The sequence below is a fragment of the Bos indicus x Bos taurus genome, chromosome 29, assembly GCF_003369695.1.
Source record: "Bos indicus x Bos taurus breed Angus x Brahman F1 hybrid chromosome 29, Bos_hybrid_MaternalHap_v2.0, whole genome shotgun sequence".
Lineage (NCBI taxonomy): Eukaryota > Metazoa > Chordata > Mammalia > Artiodactyla > Bovidae > Bos > Bos indicus x Bos taurus.
Window position 1 is genome coordinate 13,500,969 of NC_040104.1, and position 20,943 is coordinate 13,521,911.

The 20,943-nt window shown below is 45.5% G+C and overlaps 1 protein-coding gene across 1 annotated transcript; it reads left to right on the plus strand.

Moving 5' to 3' along the window:
• Window positions 1-3,907: 3,907 nt before the first annotated feature.
• On the plus strand, window positions 3,908-13,413 carry LOC113886273 (pregnancy-associated glycoprotein 2). The gene is made up of 9 exons (XM_027532352.1): window positions 3,908-4,024; window positions 5,345-5,486; window positions 6,449-6,566; window positions 6,666-6,784; window positions 7,978-8,171; window positions 9,239-9,355; window positions 11,080-11,221; window positions 11,307-11,405; window positions 13,109-13,413. Exons 1-9 carry the CDS (start codon window positions 3,972-3,974, stop codon window positions 13,253-13,255), a joined length of 1,131 nt encoding a protein of 376 aa, XP_027388153.1. The 5' UTR covers window positions 3,908-3,971; the 3' UTR covers window positions 13,256-13,413.
• The last annotated feature ends 7,530 nt before the right edge of the window (window positions 13,414-20,943 follow it).

A 20,943-nucleotide genomic window follows, 5' to 3' on the forward strand; every position in this document is an offset into this window, starting at 1 on the left:
TTTGAATGCAGGCCATATGGCTCTAACGCTCTTCTTAAGTGCTCTGCTCACTCTCATTTTGTAAGCTGTGTCATATACCTTTGTCTTTAACTCAAGTTCAATAGTGTCTCCCCTCCAGGATGGAGAGAACATAGTTCCCATTCTTCTCCTTCCTCCATAGAATCCTTTGAGATTTTCAGACTTTTGCAGTGTCAAAAGAAAAATGGGGAGGGGTGGTATTTATGCAGATACAGTGGTGTCACTTTGACATTTCAGCTCCCCCAACAGGAAGCTGAAACATCAGTCTGAATGTAGAGTCAAAATTCTGAACATTCAAGCCCCTTGAGTAAGGTTATGTGTAGATGTCATGGAGGGGGAAAAGCCAATCCACTCCTGTATTGGGAAATTTCATGCACAGAGGAGCCTGGTGGACTACAGTTCATGGGAGTCACAAAAGAGTCAGACACGACTGAGAGACTAAACAGCAACACAAAGGGCAGGCAGTACTTTTTATTCACAACAATCAGTCCGTGAATCAGCACATGCCCCTCCCCCTGCCATGGCAACTGGTGACTCTGCAGATGGTGAAGGGTCCACAGTCTGCATCCCCAGAAGACAATGTCCCAGGTCAGAGCCCCAGTTTGTGAGGTCCTTTCTCAGTGCCACCCTCCATGCCCCACCCTCTTGTCCTCTCTACATTACTTTCAGGTCCCCTAAGCCCAGGACTAAGAAGCAGCTGTATTAGCAGTCAGACAGACCTGGATTCACATCTTGCCTCTAACACTCTCAGACTCTATGTCCTTCACAGAGATGCTTAACCCCTCTCAACTTCAGTTTTGTCATCTTTAAATCGGGGACAATTTCAAGCTCTAAAGGTGCCCATTGAAAGCACAGAGAGAAGTGCAGTCAGTGTCTATGGGCTCTTTGAATGCATCAGGCTCTGTGCTTGTGAGATTGGAGTGGCCAGGGAAGGCCTGCCTGAGGGAGGCACATTAGATGATGCTAAACGTTGTAAAGACACCAGCAATGCAAAAAGCTGGGAGAACTTTCTAGATGTGAGAAAAACAGTCACTGTAAAGGACCAAGGTAAACAAGCTTAATGAATAGCTACTTTTCCACTTCAAATATTGCATTCATGCTTGGAACTTGGCCACAAGTCACTAACCAGGACCTATTACATACTTTACTTGTAAGTTGCCAGCAATGAACCATCTCATCGTCCCCGGAAGGGAGACCCTGGTGCTTTCACAGGGCTGAGTCAGCCCTGGGCCCAGGGCTGTGTACACAAACTGGTTATCACCAGAGGCATCAAGTGCCAGGGGAATCACCAGTGACTCTGGCTATCTCTGTGTGCTTGTCCTCAGGGGTGGAAACTCCAGGGAACTGATAGAGCCAAGAGACAAACAAAAGCTCTTGTCCCATCTTGCCTTGTGTGATCCCGTGGTCGGCTGACTACACTGCTCTCTGGGCAAAATATCTTTCCTCTATTCCTTCTCTGAAGGTGGCTTGTGAAGAACATCAGCACCTGACCCTGAAGTCTGGTGGCTGGAACTCAACTCACAACCAGCTGAGACCCAGAGATGTCCAGGCTTGTCCTGTGTGTCTGTCCTTTTTCTCCAAGCAGATCCATAAAGCAAAGTCCCCAAAGAACATGACTGGTTCCCCTCTCTCATTCATTAGTCATTCAAAGCTCCAAGATCTTTTTGAGCATCAAAGAGGGAACAAATCCCTTGATTATAGGCTTGTCTCAAACCAAACCTTGCTCAGCCAGAGTACATTCAGTATTCTGAATGTAGAGTCATAATTCTGAATTTTATAGCAACTCAAGCAATGTTTTGATATGTGCAGCTAGTCACCAACTTGTTACAATTAGACTTATTATTAGTCTTTGTTCTCAATTTTGACGCACATGATTACTTTTTGATTCTATAACACATTTTCATGGCTGGAAATCAAAGCATAAAACAAGAAAAATCTCACTTCCCTGCTCCTCATCTATAAATTACATTTTAGTTGTTTTTGGCTAATTCTTTTACTCTTTCTAAATGAAAATAGACATACATGTGTATAAGAAGCAACAAACTCTAAGAACTTTTTTGGACCCTCTTTTTTTAAAAAGCTAAATACACAGTTGACAATGTCACCCATTCCACTACTCCTTCATCCACATTATACCCCGGTGTTGGGATGCCCTGTGCCTTATTGCAGATTCCCCCATGGATGGTCACTTCAGGTATGTTGCTTATATTTTGATTTTAAAAACAACGTGCAAAAGATAGCTTGTGCATATAGCTTTTTATATTTTCACCAGTGTGTCGTTGGGTAGATCCCTAGGAGTAGAATTGCTGAGTTAAAGAGCAAATGTGTGTGTCATTTGTTAGATGCTCTCATATTCCCTCTGTAAAGACGGAACTACCAAAACTGGATTTAAACAATTTGCAAAAATTAGGGTTACGACATTGTGCCCCATCTATACATACCTGGTGTCCAGACCAGGCCCCTGTTATTGTATCCAAGGGACAGGCCAGGATAGATCTCATGCAAGAATAGGCCCTGGGAGAGCCTATTTTCCTGGAAGAGCCAGGAAACACGATTGTCTTTCCTTTGGCTGTGGTAACAGTTTAACAGATAGCCCTGTTCATCTCAGTCTGGGTTGGAGCCCAGACTGGTGTGGTTTTCTTTGCCTTCTTTGATTGATAAGACACTTCAAAATTATTTTTTCTGTGTTTTGTTTGGCAGTCAAAATTTTTCATGGCATGGACCCTACTGGAGACTTACATCAGACATCTATCTATTTATCCTCAGCAAACTGACATTATTAAGGTCATTGATTGATACGTCCCTCGTGATCTTTCCTTTCAAATAGAAAGAAAACTAACATGTTTAATATGCATTCAGTCTCATTTTAAATCAACCAACTTAGATTAAATCCATCTCTGTCCCCACTACACTCCTACTTCTAGGCCAGAAATAAAAACCTGCATAGACTGAAGGCTGATTCCAGCCCACCATGGTGGAAATATAGCTCCCAATCTGTTTAGGGGGGATAAAATTAGTTACTAACATTAAAATCAAGAACTTGCACATAAATATCCAGACTTTTGACTTCTCTCAAAAACATGGCCAACTGACCCACTTTCCAGCATGGCTGAAGTGGAGGAGAGGCTGCTCCCAGTGGAAAGGCATGTGCTGCCCAGTGTTGAGCACGGCTGCCTAGGCTTTGTATCATTTCTCTTGCTTCTTGGACCATGAGTTTGTAAGAACTAGACTGATAGCTCGATTAAGATAAAGACCACTTGTGTCTTGATCAACTTGGACTTTCCACCATCTAACTCAGACATCAGCACATGTGTCTTCCCTGACGATATAAAATATCTTGTGGATGCATATGGCACTTCTTCCAATACTGAAATCATGCAATTGAAATACTGCTCTGCCCTAAATCTTTGATGTAGACTGGCATCATAGGTGCCCCTTATCTCTGCCATTACACCCACTACCTAAAGCCACTCATATGTCCCTGGGCTGCCTCTCAAGCCTCCACTTTTCCATTTGACCTCTTTGCCTCCTAGCAATCAGCTCTCCAATGAGGACAGCAAACCATACCTCATGAAGTGGCTAGGCAGACCACATGAGATCATGAATGTCTAGCACGGCCCCTGGTATTCATTTTTATGGTGTTCTTAGCAGTTATTTTCTCCAGGTTGGCAAGTTTCTCCACACCTAGATGTCCATGCGGTTCACTCCAGCCTAGCCTCAAGTAAGAGATCACAGGAGAATTCTCTGTATTCCAAGAATTTTCTAAGTCCATTCCCTAAGGACAATGATGGAAATAAAATTTTTATCAAGAGGTTTGTATTTTTATCAGATCCATTAGTGGCCTAAAGGGGACAATCAGGGCAGGTTAGAGCACATATAACTAGAAGCTCCTGGTCACCACTGCATGTCAAGGAACTAAAGCTTCCCTGAGTACTTGGAGCCAGGAAAGAAGCATGAAGTGGCTTGTGCTCCTCGGGCTGGTGGCCCTCTCAGAGTGCATAGTCATGTAAGTATGGGGACTGTAAGTGGCATCATCTTCCTTTCTGGGTTAGAAAGGAATGGAATATTTCCCTGATGGTCTTAAGGTTCAACTCTTACTTACTGATAAGCACCTTCTATAGGTACCTATTCTTGCTTCTTTAGCCTTGGGCTTCGCAGGTAGTGCTAGTGGTAAAGGACCCACGTGCAAATGTAGGAGATGTAAGAGATGCAGGTTCAATTCCTAGGTCGGGAATATCCCCTGGAGAAGGACATGGCAACCCACTCCAATATTTTTGCCTGGAGAATCCCACAGGCAGAGGAGCCTGGCAGGCTGTGGTCCATAGGGTCATATAGAGTTGGACATGACTGAAGGGGCTTAGCACGCATGCAGGCACCTTGCTATAGAAACTGTGGGTCCCAAGGATCGAGATGTAGGTTTCCATGGTTGCATAACTCTTGGGACCCCATCATGTGGTGACCTGCTGAAAATGGAAGACCTTGCAATTGTTTAGTGCACAACCTGTACAAATGTATGTGTGGTCCTGTGGAATAGCATTTTTCTACATTTCTACATATTCTAGGTGTCCTCTCTGTTCTCTCTCTACTTCAGTGTGTATATGTCTATGTCTGCATCTCGGCATCTCTCTAATTTATCTCTCCATCTCCTTGGAAGTCTCTGTGAGTGCAGATCTCTCCATGTTGTTTTCTCTTCTTTTAATTTTTCAGTTTTGACTCATCCTTGCTTCTTTAGCTTCTTAATTTCCCTAATTTGTTTCCTATCTCCTGGATTCTTCTCTCAACCCTCTGTTCCGTTTCTACTTGGAGAAAGATTGGGAAAGCTACTTCTACCCTATTTTATATCTGACAAGCAGTGTGACCACAGCCAAGTGACAAACTCTTTGAATTTCAGATTCCTTCCCCATAAAATTAGGATAATGATCCCCTTCTACAACCTTCTTCCCTGAGCTTCCTTGAGAACAATACAGTGGAATGGCAATAGCAATACTAACAGCTGTCATTGTTGAGATTCACTATATATCAGATACATTATATCCATCACTTCATTTATCTCCCAATTTTCTATGTGGAGGATGAGAATCATTACATTCCACCGTTTTACCCAGGGGTAAGCTGAGAATCCAGATGGTCTTACCCAATGTTACACAACAGAACCTGTATTCAAACCTACGCCCTTGCCATGGTATTTGCATGGCATTCTGATAATAACGTGACATTCATAAAAACGCTTGGAAAATACACAGTGTATTACAATGACAGTTATACCTTAACACAGACAGCTAATGGTATCTTCTCCTTTGTTTCTTTTCCTAATCCTCGGTGAAAGTTTGCCTCTAAAGAAAATGAAGACCTTGCGAGAAACCCTGAGGGAAAAAAACTTGCTGAACAATTTCCTGGAGGAACAAGCTTACAGACTGTCCAAGAATGACTCCAAAATAACTATTCACCCCCTGAGGAACTATCTGGATGTGAGTTTGTAGGGAGGATGGCTCTCACAGCGCCCCCTGGTGCTCTGGCCTAGCACTGAGGTTCTTCTGGAGGTGGCAGATGGGAAGTTGGGGCTGGGGCTCTTGCAGGAGGCAGAAACACTGGGGAACAGGAACCCCATTCCAGAGGAGAAGGCATTCTCATCCACAACTCTTGATCTGTGGTGACTGGGTCCAGCAATGACCAGGTGGCAGGTAAACATCCATTTCTGTGTCAAAGATGTCATTAGTTTGAGGGAGATTGTTCCTTCTGAACTAAGTGAGCCACTCAGTTACAGATGAAGGGTGAGCCATCTCTAGTCAAAAGATAAAGCCAACTGCAAAGCAATTGTGAATCCCCCAGGCAGAAGAATTCAACTTCCACAGATGCAAGAATAACAGCAGGAAAAAGTTACCGAATCCCTATTCTGTGTAAGGCCATAAGAATCTAACACTGTGGATGTTGTTATTAGATTAGGAAAAAGAGCACATTTTGTCTTCAAGATTGTGCAGGCAGCCTGAGGGATAGGCAAAGAGTAAATATATGACAAATGAAAGGGTCACCTGTGCAGTGTTTATGGGATGTGGTCTGAGTTTAGAGGGAGTGGCTGGGATTGATCAAGGAGACCCTCCTGGAGAAGGGTGTGCACAGACTGAGTTTGAAGAGGAGACTAGAGAGCTTCTCAAATGAAGGCACCAGGACTTCCCTGGAGGTCCAGTGCTTATGACTCTGGGCTTCGAATGCAGGAGGTACTTTTTCAACCCCTGGTCATAGAGTGAATATCCCACACACCACGTGGTGCAAGAAAAAATATCAAATGCAGGCACCTCTGAGAACAAAGGCTGTGAGCTGCATGGTGATTGGAAAGTGATCTCAGAAGACATGTGACACCCAGAGGGAGGCAGCAGTGTGGGAATCGAGGGGAGCCAGATCTGCACTAACCCACCCATCTTGGTCCCCACAGACTGCCTACGTGGGTAACATCACCATTGGAACACCCCCTCAGGAGTTCCGGGTCGTCTTTGACACAGGCTCAGCTAACTTGTGGGTGCCCTGCATCACCTGTACCAGTCCAGCCTGTTGTGAGTACAAACACCCTCCAACCCACCCATCTTTTACTTGCCCTCAACTCCCTTCTCCACCCTTGGCACCTGACTGACACTTATCTCTTGTGTCTGCAGATACACACAAAACCTTCAATCCTCAAAATTCTTCAAGCTTCCGGGAAGTAGGCTCGCCTATCACCATCTTCTATGGATCTGGGATAATTCAGGGATTTCTTGGCTCTGACACCGTTCGGGTAACGTGGAAACAAAAGCTGAGTCAGGACTGACTATGGAGTGACCACTGCTTACAAAACAGATACAGGACCAGCTGGCAGGACCATCCTACCCTAACTCCCATAGATACTGGCCATCTTACCCACAGGATTCTGTCCCTGGAGAGACAGTCTCCATAGTGATATACAAACAAATGAATTAGGTAACCCAGAGAGTTGATTGGGCTGTGGACTTGCAGCTCCTCTGACCATGAGCAGTTCAAGGTTCATTTTGCTGGGAGCAAGAAGAGAGGGGAAAGCACCGACTTTTATATTCTCAGACTGTGCCAGGCACTTTCGTGGTAATAACTTGCTTAAACCTACAACAACCTCATGCAGCAGGTGTGTTGATTAGCTAATGATACAGATGAGGAAACTGAGGTGCAGACAGCAAGGGTCTTGCTGAGGTCACATGTGTGGTAAGCAATGGGTCTAGGCTGGCTTGTCAGGACCAAAGCTGGTAGTGGGTGTTTGGGGAAAGGATAAAACTGATCTGGGGACCCTGGGCACAGTCAAGCACTTCAGGTATCCGGGGTGGATAAGCAGAAGGCCAGAGATGTAGGTGGGCCTGATAAGTGTGTTCTTAACGTATGGGGCCTTTGGGAGTCTAATAAAACCTATAGCCTCCCTCCCCCGAAGTACCTGAGTAGTTCGCCTCTCTCTTTTACTTTCTCTCTCTCTCTCATACACACTCACACAAACACACACATACCCCCAAAAGTGTATTTCCCAGGCAGTAATTTCATAAGAACCCTGCCAGCAACATTGTATAATGGACTTCTGTCTTTCTGGGCAGATGCAGAACCCAAAATACATTAACCATCAATTCACCTCATTTCTGTCATCAGTTCACAGAGACGCCAGAGAAGGCTCTCCTGCTCATTTTGTCCACAAGGGGGCACCATTGGGTCCTGGCCTGATTCTTGGTTGCCGAAGGCATGAGGCCAGTTTGACTCACTCAGACGGTGTTTTTCAAGGAGCAGATGTTTTAAAAGTCCACAGACCCACATAAATAGAATCCAAATCCCCTCCCAGCTCGGTCTAACCATCTGAAGTCTACCGAGGACACAGAAAGACCTCAGTTCTGCTCTGCAGTGCTAATGGCATCTCTCCCTCAGCCCAAGCCTAGACGAACTTAACAAACCTTTACTTCGGAGCAATCTTCTCGCCCACAGATCGGGAACCTTGTTAGCCCTGAACAGTCGTTTGGCCTAAGCCTGGAGGAATACGGGTTTGATTCTCTACCCTTTGATGGTATCCTGGGCTTGGCTTTTCCCGCCATGGGCATCGAAGATACCATCCCCATCTTTGACAACTTGTGGTCACACGGTGCCTTTTCTGAGCCTGTCTTCGCCTTCTACTTGAACACGTAAGTCTGAGCTGAACAATCCCTCTCTCCAAATTAGTTTTAAGATGCTTTCAGTTGCATGAAAATTATGCAACAATTGATACAGAAGTATCCTAAGGGATATTCTAACCCAGGATAACTATGGCCCAGGGTCCCACCTGGCTTCACCACTGGCTTTTATAAATAAAGTTTTATTGGTACACAACCATGCTCGTGGGCGTAAGAGCCGGGGCTTGTTGTAGGGGGTGAGCGAAAAGGAAGACTAATGCAAGGTGTCAGGATACGAGTTGGAAGAAAAGGCAACAGGATTTGCTGATGAATTTGACATGGAAGGGAAGAGAGGGAAGGTGGAAATCTTTCCCTTCTCACTAACATTTCACTGGGTACCCAGAATCAGCTAAACAATTTGCAGGAGCCAGTGCAAAAAGAAAGAGTGGGACCCAAAACGAAAGTGTGGGACTCCTTTTTCAACTCGTTTTTCAAACTCCCTGGGAATTTCAAGACAGGGAGAGCAGAGGTGGGGGCCCTGCTGAGTGTGGGGCCCAATGGACAGCACAGGTCACGGGCCAGTGAAGCCAATCCTGGGTGACTTGAAGCCACACCCTTAGTGCTTTCAGGCCTTGATTTTTCTGAAAAAATACAGGCTGGACAAGGGGGAAGCCAAAAGTCTTCAGCACACTGTCCTCTGAGGGTATCTCTGAGCACTCACGTCACAGGAGGTCCAGGACCTCTTCTGAAGAATGAGTAGGTGGAGCCCAGGCAGGTGGCCAGGCTTCTAACCTCCTTTGTGCCGCTCATTAGCCAGCGACTGACCTCTGTCTGGTTCTCAATCTCTTCTAGACTTGATTTCTGCATCTGTACATGGGGACCAGTGTACTTGATGTACTTCCCTTCTCACTAACATTTCACTGGGTACCCAGAACCAGCTAAACAATTTGCAGGAGCCAGTGTAAAAAGAAAGAGTGGGACCCAAAACAAAAGTGTGGGACTCCTTTTTCAACTCCTTTTTGAAAGGTGGACAAGCACAGCTCTCAGACAGTGCTGTTGTTACTGTCCTCCAAGGATCTCCCCCTCTCCTCTCTCTACAGAAACAAGCCAGAGGGCAGTGTGGTGATGTTTGGTGGGGTGGACCACCGCTACTACAAGGGAGAGCTCAACTGGATACCAGTGTCCCAAACTAGCCATTGGCAGATAAGCATGAACAAGTAAGCCTCTCCCTCTGAGGGTCACCCCAAGTGATGCTCTCACATCTGTACATGGACACAGGCAGATACACAGATGCACTCCCAGACACACAGTCAACAGACATGCACACCACCCACAATAACACAGACACACATGCAAAGACACAAGCAGGCACATAGAAAAATACATAACCAGCCAGAGACACACAAGTACACACACAGAGCCACATACGAACACACACATAAACAAACACAGAAACACATAGATACACAAACCACCCATAGGTTCATAATCACCCCAGGCCTCCTGCCCAGGGCTCTGAACAGGGTCCATCATAGGGTGCAGAGAGGCCTGTGCAGCTATGGGAGGGCTGCACCCCTGAGTGTGAGGTGGGGAGCACAGTTATAGGACTTTACAGTGTGATGAAAAGAGGATCAGGGAGAATTTCCTCAGCCTGAACAGAGCTGTGATAAGATAACCAACTGTCCAGGGCTACATGGGACCAAGGAAGTTCTCAGCACAGAGAAATGTCAGTTTAAAAACAGGGAAAGTCCTGAAGAAATGGGGGAAACTGGTCTCCTTAGGGAGAAACTAGCCAGCAGTGGAGAGAGGTTGGCCACAGTCTTGGGACCCAAAAGCGACTCATAAAAAGAGACACCCCGCGTCCCTGGGCACAGTGGGTCAGGGGCTACAACTGAGAGAATCGGGAAGGTGGGATCCAGGAGTGGCTTGAGAAGAGGCAATAATTGATGAGATTCTGTGTTTGACCCTCAGATAAAAGCTTACCTGTCCTTTGAGGTTCTGTGTCTAGTCAGGTATCGCCTGGTCAGGGTCTCAGTGTCTGAGCCCAGTGAGGGGTTGCTGCTCAGAGACATCCCCTCCCAGGGCAGCCGGTCTCCCCCACCCCTATGAGAATCTACTGCCACAGGAACCTCCATCTTTACTGTGTGTTTGTCCCATTGTTGGTGAGACATCAGATATACCTCTCTGGATGGTCTTCATTATTTTCACAGCCTTCATTCACTTATTCAACAGACAAGCATTGTGCATCCACTGAGTGCCAGGCACTTTAGAGATGTGATGAGAATAAAACTTGTCCTCTCATCTAAGAAGGCAAATGTACAAGAAATGACACATACACAGAGGGAATTGTCACTTTGGTACATACTAGACATGAGGGGCATCCCTTATAGGTCAGTTGGTGAAGAATCTCCCTGTAATGCAGGAGACCTGGATTCGATTCCTGCTTTGGGAAGATCCTCTGGAGAAGGAAATGGCAACCCACTCCAATATTCTTGCCTAAAGAATCCCATGGACAGAGGAGCCTGGCAGGCTACTGTCCATGGGATCGCAAGAGCCAGACATGACTTAGCGACTAAACCACCACCACCACCAGACCTGAGGAAGGGTCTATAGAAAGTAACCAAGAGAGGAGACTGATACACACCAGGGGAAAGACTTCCCTGGAACCATGACAGTTAAGCTGGAATCTGGAAGATGAGGCGAAATTAGCTAGTCAAAGGGAAGGGGGCTCTTCTAGCAAGGAAGACCAGCTTATGTCAAGGTACAAAAAACCTGGTGTATTCAAGTGCTGCATTCAAGGATGTCAAGGAAGGTACTGTGATCAGAGCAAAGGAAAAGTCGGGGCAAGAGATGAAGCTCTGTTCAGGAGACAGTCAGGGAGGGGGAGCTGTGAGGGAGCCTTCCACATGACCCTGATGCCCGCTTTGTCCTACTCTCTCAGCATCAGCATGAATGGGACTGTGACTGCTTGTTCTTGTGGATGTGAGGCCCTTTTGGACACCGGGACATCAATGATCTACGGCCCAACAAAACTGGTCACCAACATCCACAAGCTCATGAACGCCAGGCTTGAGAATTCTGAGGTGAAGGGTCATGCCACAGGGTCACTCCCAGTCTCCCCACATAATAAGGATCCTCTGGGCCAACCTCTCTCCTTCTCTCTAACAGTATGTGGTTTCATGTGATGCTGTCAAGACCCTGCCTCCTGTCATCTTCAACATCAATGGCATCGACTATCCACTGCGCCCTCAAGCCTACATCATCAAGGTGAGGGGCCATCCCTGAGGGTTGGTTCTCTAAATTAGGGTTTGCAGAAACCTTTGGGCTACTGCTGGGAGGAGGGCACCCTCTGCAGGCCAAGCCACACCACTGCAGATGCTGCTGAGCCCCTGTGGCTGGGCCAGCGCCTCCCACAAAATCAGCCACTTGAGAGTAGAGGACAGTCTGGGACATCCATCCTCCTGAAATAAATATGGAGACACCACTCTGTGATGGCATGGTGGGAGTCACAAGGAGAGGGGAACACTAAGGGCCTCTGCCCTCATAGATCTTCAGTTCAACTAGACCCCTCAGATGCAGGAACTCAGAAAGTCAGCACTAGGGATCCCTAAAATAGGACATGTGACAAGAGGGGTTGGCTGGTGGCAGTGCTCCCACCATAATGATTAACAGTCTCCCTTTCATTATTGAAATTGTCCAAGTTACAATAAATTACATGGCTACCTTAGACCTTGGCTGCAACTTCCCCTTGCTAAGTCCCAGTTCCCCCTCTGTGAGTTGGGCTACCCGACCCCTCTGTGGGGAGGTTGGATGCTAAGGTGATTAAAGGGTGCACAGTGACTGCTCAGCCCTGACACAGGGTGGAGGCTTCACGTCAGCTCCCTGTGGGAGTTCAGAGCAGGCTGTTGGGCTCAAAGAAGGCTCTGAGGAAGAGAGGGAATTGCAGTAATTCTAAAACCCCTGACTCATGGCACCATAGGGAGGTCTGCTTGGGTCTAGGCAAATCTGCCCTGGGTTCCATGCAAATGGCACCCCACAGTGCTCTGCAAAGGGACCCTGGGACTTATTAGGGGTGATGAGGGCTATGGACCGACTGGCGGGGATGGAGACCAGAATAAGTCACCCAGCCAAGCCTGGAGTGGCCAAAGGCTGAGTGTGGGTCCAAACAGGCTTCTCAGAGGGGCTGAGCGAAGGCTTAAAGAATGTGTTGTGAGCGCTGCTTTGAATGTATTTAACATGTATAACCAACAGTGAGCTACTGTATAGCACAGGGAACACTGCTCAATGTAAGGTAGCAGCCTGGATGGTAGGGGTGTCTTTGGGACAAGGATACATGTATATGTATGACTGAGTCCTTTACTGTCCACCTGAAACTCAGAATATTGTTAATCAGCTATACTCCAAAAAAAATAAAAGTTAAAAAGAACCAGTTTTGGGGATGCAGGAGAAGAACAGACATTCTCTGCAGAGAAAACAATGAGCAGGGGTCAGAAGGAAAGAAACAGAGTGTGAGGAGAACTAGGAGACACTCTCTTGTTCTTTTCTAAAAAACTGTATTGCAGTATAGCTGATCTTCAGCGTTGCCTTAAGTTCTGCTGCACAGCTAAGTGATTTAGCTGTACATATACAAATATATATATTCTTTTTCATTAGTTAGTCGATAAATATTGAATACAGTTCCTTGCTCTAGAAGTAGGACTTTGTTGCTTATCATTCCTCTGTACATTACTTTGCATCTGATCATTCCAAACTCCCAATCCTCCCCTCCCCACACTCCTGCCATATTGCAACCACATGCCTTGGCCCTTTTTGGTTTTGGATGAACCCTCATATCCCCAGCTGCTGAGAAAATCACCTGATACTTACCAAAAGAGGGAAATAAAACCAAAAAGTATGCCAGGTCCGGATATTGAGGAGAGAGTCGCAGGTAAGCGCACAGGCTGACTGGTGTGTGTCTCTAACTCCTCCAGATTCAAAACAGCTGCCGCAGCGTCTTTCAAGGAGGCACAGAAAATAGCTCTCTAAACACCTGGATCCTTGGTGATATCTTCCTGAGGCAGTACTTCTCGGTTTTTGATCGTAAAAATAGAAGGATTGGCCTGGCTCCGGCAGTGTAAATGCTTGGACTATCAGCAAGCATTTGACTAAATCAGTCAGGCTGCTCCTAACACACACTCGCTCACACTAGGGCACTCCTGCCCAGCGATGCTGGTGAACTGTGTTTGGTGCTCTGCAAACCCTATTCTCAATAAAGAATAAAAAGTTTCACTCTCAATGGTGCTAAAACAAATCGGTGCTTCTTTTGGGGTCTGGGAGGTGCATAATAATCAGGGAGGGTCTAGAACCAAGTCTGAACCACAAGTGAGAGGAGCTCAACTCCAGCTGGTTTCAAGGAAAGCGGAGACTTTTCAGAAGAACACTGGAGATCCTGTACATAGGAACCAGAAAAGATAGAGAGATCTCAGTGACTGGACCCAAGAAATCAGAAGTCATCAGTTCTCTCTTTCTGACCTTCACTCTTTCCCCTCTCTCTTCTTTGATGGTCTTAGCCTAATAACCTTCTTCCTTAAGGCTTCTACACCTAGTGAGGGAGTCCAAAGCTACCTGCCCCAGGGTTTTTATATTCCCAAGGCATCTAACTCATAAGGAAAGAAGCTCAGAGACATCGAGGTTCAAGGGAGTGCTCTGAATGGCCCCCTAAGATCACATGTCCAACCCTGGATCAACCATCATGGCAGAGTCATAGGGTCCTATGAGTGGCTTTACATGGTCATCTGGCCCTGACCCAGCAGCAAACATGATTGACAGTTTCCTCAGAACTTAATAACTGGAGCTGGCAGGAGGCAGCCCTGAGGATAGTGGCTGGGGGATGGTCTAGATCAGGGAAGAGTTTATGATGATGCCAACTCCACTGCCTCCTCATTCAGAGGGATTATGAGGGGTAATAAAAATATTCTATTCATCACATCTTAGATGAACATTGGCAGCGGGGTTCTGCTCCAGGGGGTTCTGGGTGAGGCCCCTCACACTGAGATGGCTCTCCTTTGTCCCCCCACCTCAGTCACCAGCTCTCTGCCACCCATACCTGCTGTGACCTTTCCAGTCCCATTTCCCATGTGACAGCCCCTGTGGATACCTGAGCCACCCCCCTCCTCCAGGGTCCAGCACATCCCTTCCTTGGCCTCCAGTGCTGGAGGGGGAAGGTGTCACTCATGTAACGGTGGGCCAGGGGGCACAGAGTGTTCAGCCTCTCTGAGCTTCCTCCAGGGCCGGAGTTACAAACCATTTGGTTGTGAGCTGCCATGGACTGGCACCTTGGGAGTAGAAGTATCACTTCTTTCTACCTGGAGACCCTAGGTAGAGACCTAAGCTCAGGACAGTAGGGGTGAGAGATGCAGGGAGACTCAGGTAATAGAAGAAAATGAAAAGAAGAGATAAAGTAGAAAACATACCCCAAAACAATGCATAGTAGGGGTCTTTACTCAGGCAAGAGAAACATCAGTGAAAGAAGTGTCCCCCTGCCTTTCTTCATTTTTGTATTCAGTACAAATACTTACAGAGGAGCTACTATGGGCTTTCCTGAGGGCTCAGCAGGTAAAGAATCTGCCTGCAATGCAGGAGACATAGGAAATGCAGGTTAGATCCCTGGGTCAGAAAGATCCCCTGGAGAAGGAAATGGAAACCTGTGCCAGTATTCTTGCCTAGAAAACCCCATGGACAGAGGAACCTGATGGCCATAGTCCAAGGGTCAGAAAGTCAGACACAACTAGGCACGCAGGTACGCATTTTGCACCAGGTGCTGTAGTTGGCCCCAGGGATAGAGGCATGGGTGATAAACCCACCACAAAGTCGTGGAGACAGATAAACAGACAACCTGCAATGGGGAGGCCCAGATGGAGAAAACAGCAGAGGCGTGGCTGGAGGGCCAAGAGGAGTGAGGGGCTTCCTCTTCAGGGAGGCAGAGAAAGGCTGGCATAGGACGAGGGGAAAGGCATTGACTTCAAGCTTTTCAACCCACCCTGAATCACACCCCTCAACCTTGCAGTTTCCATCTGTGTGCAGAACGGCCACATGTCCATGGTTACCTGTGCCTGGCCCCTTTGGGATGGCACTGGATTATGATCACATTGAGGGGAGTGAAAGAGGACTAACAGCAGAGCTGATAAAGGGGAGAAATGTGAGAACGGAATCAGTTATTTTTCTTTAACAGTAAATATCAGCAACTGGGCTCAAAGGTGATGCAAGTGAACAGTTTGTGAAACTCATTGTCCAAGTGTTCTCCAGAGAACCATAAGGAATGATTCTCTAGATGAGAAATCAACAATAAAAGTAGGAATAACAGCTCTAGTTCATTACATATGCTATCTCACTGTCTCCCCAAGATCCCTTGCAAGGTGTAACTCCCACCCCCTGCACTGTACAAGTGAAAGAAGTCTCCTTGGATCTTCTGGCTCTAACACTGGTGTCAGACATCTAGTAGGCCCTCAAGAAATATATGTTGACTAAAAAATAAATAAGTTAGTAAATGCTTCCACTAGATGACACAACTGTATCCATGTCAGAAGACATGCATGGTGTCAGCATGACTACTGCCATGATGCTGGTGCTGTTCAGTCACTAAATTGTGTCCAATTCTTTGCCATTCCATGACCTGCAACATGCTAGAGTTACTTGTCCTTCATTATCTCCCGAGTTTGCTCAAATTCTTGCCTGTTGAGATGGTGATGCTATCTAAACTTCTCATCCTCTGCCACCCTCTTCTCCTTTGGCCTTCAATCTTTCCCAGCATCGGGGTCTTTTCCAATGAGTCAGCTCTTCACATCAGGTGGCCTAAGTATTGGAGCTTCAGTGTCAGCATCAGTCATTCCAATGAATATACAGATTTTATTTCCTTTAGGACTGACTGGTTTGATCTCCTTGCTGTCCAAGGGACTCTCAAGAGTCTTCTCCAGCATCACAGTTCAAAAGCATTAATTCTTTGGCACTCAGCCTTCTTTATAGTCCAACGCTCACATCTGAACATGACTACTGGAAAAATCATAGCTTTAACTATATGGATCTTTGTCAGCAAAATGATGTCTTTGCTTTTTAATACTCTGTCTAGGTTTGTCATAGCTTTCCTTCCAAAGAGCAAGTGTCTTTTAATTTCATGACTTCAGTCAACATCTGCAGTGATTTTGGAGCCCAAGAAAATAAAATCTGTCAGTGCTTCCACTTTTTCTCCTTCTATGTGCCATGAAGTGATGGGACCAGATGCCATGATCCTCAATTTTTTGAATGTTGTGTTTTAAGTCAGCTTTTTCACTCTCTTCTTTCATCTTCATCAAGAGGCTCTTCAGTTCCTCTTTACTTTCTGCGATTAGAGTAGTATCATCTGCATATCTGAGGCTATTGATATGTCTCCTGGCAATCTTGATTCCAGTTTGTGATTCATCCAGCCCAGCAATTTCACATGATGTACTCTGCATATAAGTTAAATAATCAGGGTGATAATACACAGCCTTTATGCACTCCTTTCCCAACTTTGAATCAGTCAGTTGTTCAATGTAAATTTCTAACTGTTGCTTCCTGACCTGCATACAGATTTCTCAGGAGATGGGTAAGGTCAACTGGTATTCCCATCACATTAAGAATTTTCAGAAGTTTGTTGTAATCCACACAGTTAAAGGCATTCACACAATCAATGAAGCAGATGTTTTTCTGGAATTCCCTTTCTCTATGATCTCTGGTTTCTCTGCTTTTTCTAAATCCAGCTTGTACATTTGTAAATTCTCAGTTCACATACTGCTGAAGCCTACCTTGAAGGATTTGAGCATAAACTTACTAGCATGCGAAATGGGCACAGTTGTTAGGTAGTCTGAACATTCTTGGCATTGGCCTTTCTTTGGGATGGGAATGAAAAGTGACATTTTCCAGTGTCGTGGATACTGGTTTGTTGTTGTTCAGTCGTTCAGTCAAGTCTGACTCTTTGCAACCCCATAGACTGCAGCATGCCAGGCTTTCCGGCCTCTCGCCATCTCCCATAGCTTGCTCAAACTCATGTCCATTGAGTTGGTGATACCATCCAATCATCTCATCCTCTGTCATCCCCTTCTCCTCCTGCCTTCAATCTTTCCCAGCTGCAGGGTCTTTTCCAATGCATTGGCTCTCTGCATCAGGTAGCCAAAGTGTTGAAGCTTTAACCTCAGCATCAGTCCCTCCAATGAATATTCAAGATTGATTTCCTTTAGGATTGACTGGTTGGACCTCCTTGCAGTGCAAGGGACTCTCAAGAGTCTTCTCCAACACCATAGTTCAAAAGCATCAATTCTTCAGTACTCAGGCTTCTTTATGGTCCAACTCTCAGATTCATACATGACTACTGGAAAAACCAGAGCTTTGACTAGATGGACCTTTGTTGGCAAAGTCATGTCTCTGGTTTTTAATATGCTGTGTAGGTTTGTCATAGCTTTTCTTCCAAGGAGCAAGCATCTTTTAATTTCATGGCTGAAGTCACCATCTGCAGTGATTTTGGAGCCCCAAAAAATAAAATCTGTCTCTGTTTCCATTGTTTCCCCATCTATTTGCCATGAAGTGATGGGACCAGATGCCATGATCTTGGTTTTTTGAATGTTGAGTTTTAAGTCAGCTTTTTCACTCTCCTGTTTCACTTTCATCAAGAGGCTCTTTAGTTCCTCTTCACTTTCTGCCATAAAGGTGATGTCATTTGCATATCTGAGGTTATTGATATTTCTCCTGGCAATCTTGATTCCAGCTTGTGCTTCATCAAGCCTGGCATTTTTCATGATGTACTCTGCATATAAGTTAGATAAGCAGGGTGACTTCATACAGCCTTGATGTACTCCTTTCCCAATTTTGAACCAGTCAGTTGTTTGACGTAAGTTTTTTCTTCTGACCTGCATAGAGGTTTCTCAGGAGTCAGATAAGGTGGTCTGCTATTCCCAAGTCAGATAAGGTGGTCTGTTATTCCCATCTCTTAAAGAATTTTCCACAGTTTGTGGTAATCCACACAGTCAAAGAACTTAGCATAGTCAATGTAGCAGATGTCTTTCAGGAATTCCCTTGCTTTTTTCCTATTTGTAGTTGAGTTTGACAGTCCCAGGATAGATCCTCATTGAGCAGGAGCCATCAATACCTTGTTCCCCACCCCCGCCCCCCACTGACCTCAAATCTGAATGACTGTCCTGAGCCATCACCAGTATCCCTTCCCACCAGGACATTTTGCAGCCTCCTGCTTGGGGTGGTGACCACGGGCGCCACTCTGACCTCCATCCACTGGGGGTAGTTTAATTGCCTCTGGGCCTCACTATCTTCCACTAAATGGAGTTCCCTGTGTTTGAGGTATGTGAGCTGGATTTCATCTAGATAGAAAGAAGTGGAAAGATGTTGAGGGTAAGAATGCAAGCAGCAGGAGCCAGTGCCCAGAGACTCTGCATCCCCGCCCCACGGTGTGGGCCTTAGCAAGGCCCAGGATCAGAACCAGGAAACTGTCTCCTTGGTTCGGGCTGGTGCTTCTCCAGCTTTGTCAGCCCCCACACAGGGCTCTGTGACAAAAGGTGGGCTTCAGGACACCTGAGAAATGTTGGTCTCCCCACCCCCTCCCCCCTCACCCCTTCCTCCCATAGACTCTGCCCTCCCCGCACGTGTCTGTCATGGAGGGACATCAGTTGTTGATGTCAGGTGACAAACCACAGCTCACCCCGTAGTTGCCACAACTTAGAACTGGTTACTGAAATTTAAAATTGGGGACATGTCACAGTGATGTGGGTTTCTAGCCTCCCTTGGAGACCAGGCAAGTCTGGTCACACTGGGCCTGCCCTCCTACCTGTAGGAGGTGCCTGAGTTGGGATGGAGCTTTCAGGGGACAGGGTCTCTGACACGTCTGCCTGGCCTGTGTTGGCATCTGGGTTTGAGAGTTCTGTGAGGGTGAAAGATCAGAGAAGACATCAAAACAGTGGAAGGAAGGAAAGAATGAGTGAAAGAGAAAAGAAAGAAGGAAAGAAAAGAAGAAGTTTCTTCTAATCCAATTCTGAGAATATAAAGAAATATTATGCTGTTTAAAAAAAGGCAGGAAATTAATGTGATGCAGTATTATTAACTGAAGTTTGGATTTTGTTCAAATCTCAGAAAATTTTATGCTAGCGTCCATTATTTGTTCTCATCCCTTATTCAAGATTCCACATTGTATTTAATTGCATTGAGCAGCTTCAGGTGCATAAAACAAGTTCTGCTAAATTCTCTTTTCATTTTTATTCTATTACATATATTTTCTAATTTTCCTTGTTATGGCTGTCATTTAAAATTGGATGTTTAATTTCCAAATACATGGGGTTTTTTAAGTATTTTTTATATTAATTTCTCACTTAATTGTTTTCTTCTCTGCAATCACCCTCTGGGTTTTTTCAATCTTCTAACTTTATTGAGGCTTTCAGTGGCTAAGTCAAAGACCTCTCTTGGTAAATGTCACAGTGCACTTGAGAATATGTGGGTTATTCTCAAATATTTTTTGATATTGATCTTTAACATAATTCCACAGTAATAAGAGAATAGACTATATGTTTTCAGTACCTTTAGACCATTAAATTTCTGCAGCTGGTCTTATGTCTCTGGATATGTTCCAGTGTCTGCTAGTTAATACTCTATGGGAACTTGAATAGAATTTGTGTCCTACCATTTTGTGAAAATTGTATAAATCTTAATTATGTCAAATTGGTTCATGATGCTTTTCAGGCCTACTATATTCTTCTACTTCTTTGTATATTCATGCAATAAATTTCTGAGAGTTTGATATTGAAACTCCAACTAAAAATCTGAATCTATCTACTTCAGTTCAGTTCAGTCATTCAGCTGTGTCCAAATCTTTGCAACCCCGTAGACTGCAGCACACCAGTCCTCCCTGTCCATCACAAACTCCCAGAGTTTACTCAAACTCATTTCCATTGAGTCAGTGGTTGGTGATGCCATCCAACCATCTCATCCTCTTTCGTCCCCTTCTCCTACCCTCAATCTTTCCCAGCATCAGGGTCTTTTCAAATGAGTCAGTTCTTCGCATCAGGTGGCCAAAGTGTTGGAGCTTCAGCTTCAACATCAGTCCTTCCAATGAATATTCAGGACTGATTTCCTTTAGGATTGACTGGTTGGATCTCCATGCAGTCCAATGGACTCTCAAGAGTCTTCTCCAACACCACAGCTCAAAAGCATCAATTCTTTGGTGCTCAGCTTTCTTTATAGCCTAACTCTCACATTTATACATGACTACTGGAAAAACCAAAGCCTTGACTAAATGAATCTTTGTTGGCAAAGTAATGTCTCTGCTTTTTAATATGCTGTGTAGGTTGGTCATAATTTGTCTTCCAAGGAGCAAGCATCTTTTAATTTCATGGCTGCATTCACCATCTGCAGTGATTTTGGAGCCCAAAAAATAAAGTCTGTCACTGTTTCCCCTCTATTTTGCCATGAAGTGATGGGACTGGATGCCATGATCTTAGTTTTCTGAATGTTGAGCTTTAAGCCAACTGTTTCACTCTCCTCTTTCACTTTCATCAAGAGGCTCTTTAGTTCCTCTTCACTTTCTGCCATAAAGGTGGCATCATCTGCATATCTGAGATTATTGAGATTTCTCCCGGCAATCTTGATTCCAGCTTGTGCTTCTTCCAGCCCAGCGTTTCTCATGATGTACTCTGTGTGTAAGTTAAATAAGCAGGGTGACAATATACAGCCTTGACATACTCCTTTTCCTATTTGGAACCAGTCTATTGTTCCATGTCCAGTTCTAACTGTTGCTTCCTGACCTGCATACAGGTTT

What these genes read in the sequence shown, in the direction of transcription:
- LOC113886273 (XM_027532352.1), top strand. Translation starts at nt 3,972, where the DNA reads ATGAAGTGGCTTGTGCTCCTCGGGCTGGTGGCCCTCTCAGAGTGCATA. An exon ending in TTCGCCTTCTACTTGAACAC is followed by an intron (nt 8,172 to 9,238) that starts GTAAGTCTGAGC and finishes CTCTCTCTACAG; the next exon opens with AAACAAGCCAGAGGGCAGTG. An exon ending in CTCAAGCCTACATCATCAAG is followed by an intron (nt 11,406 to 13,108) that starts GTGAGGGGCCAT and finishes TAACTCCTCCAG; the next exon opens with ATTCAAAACAGCTGCCGCAG.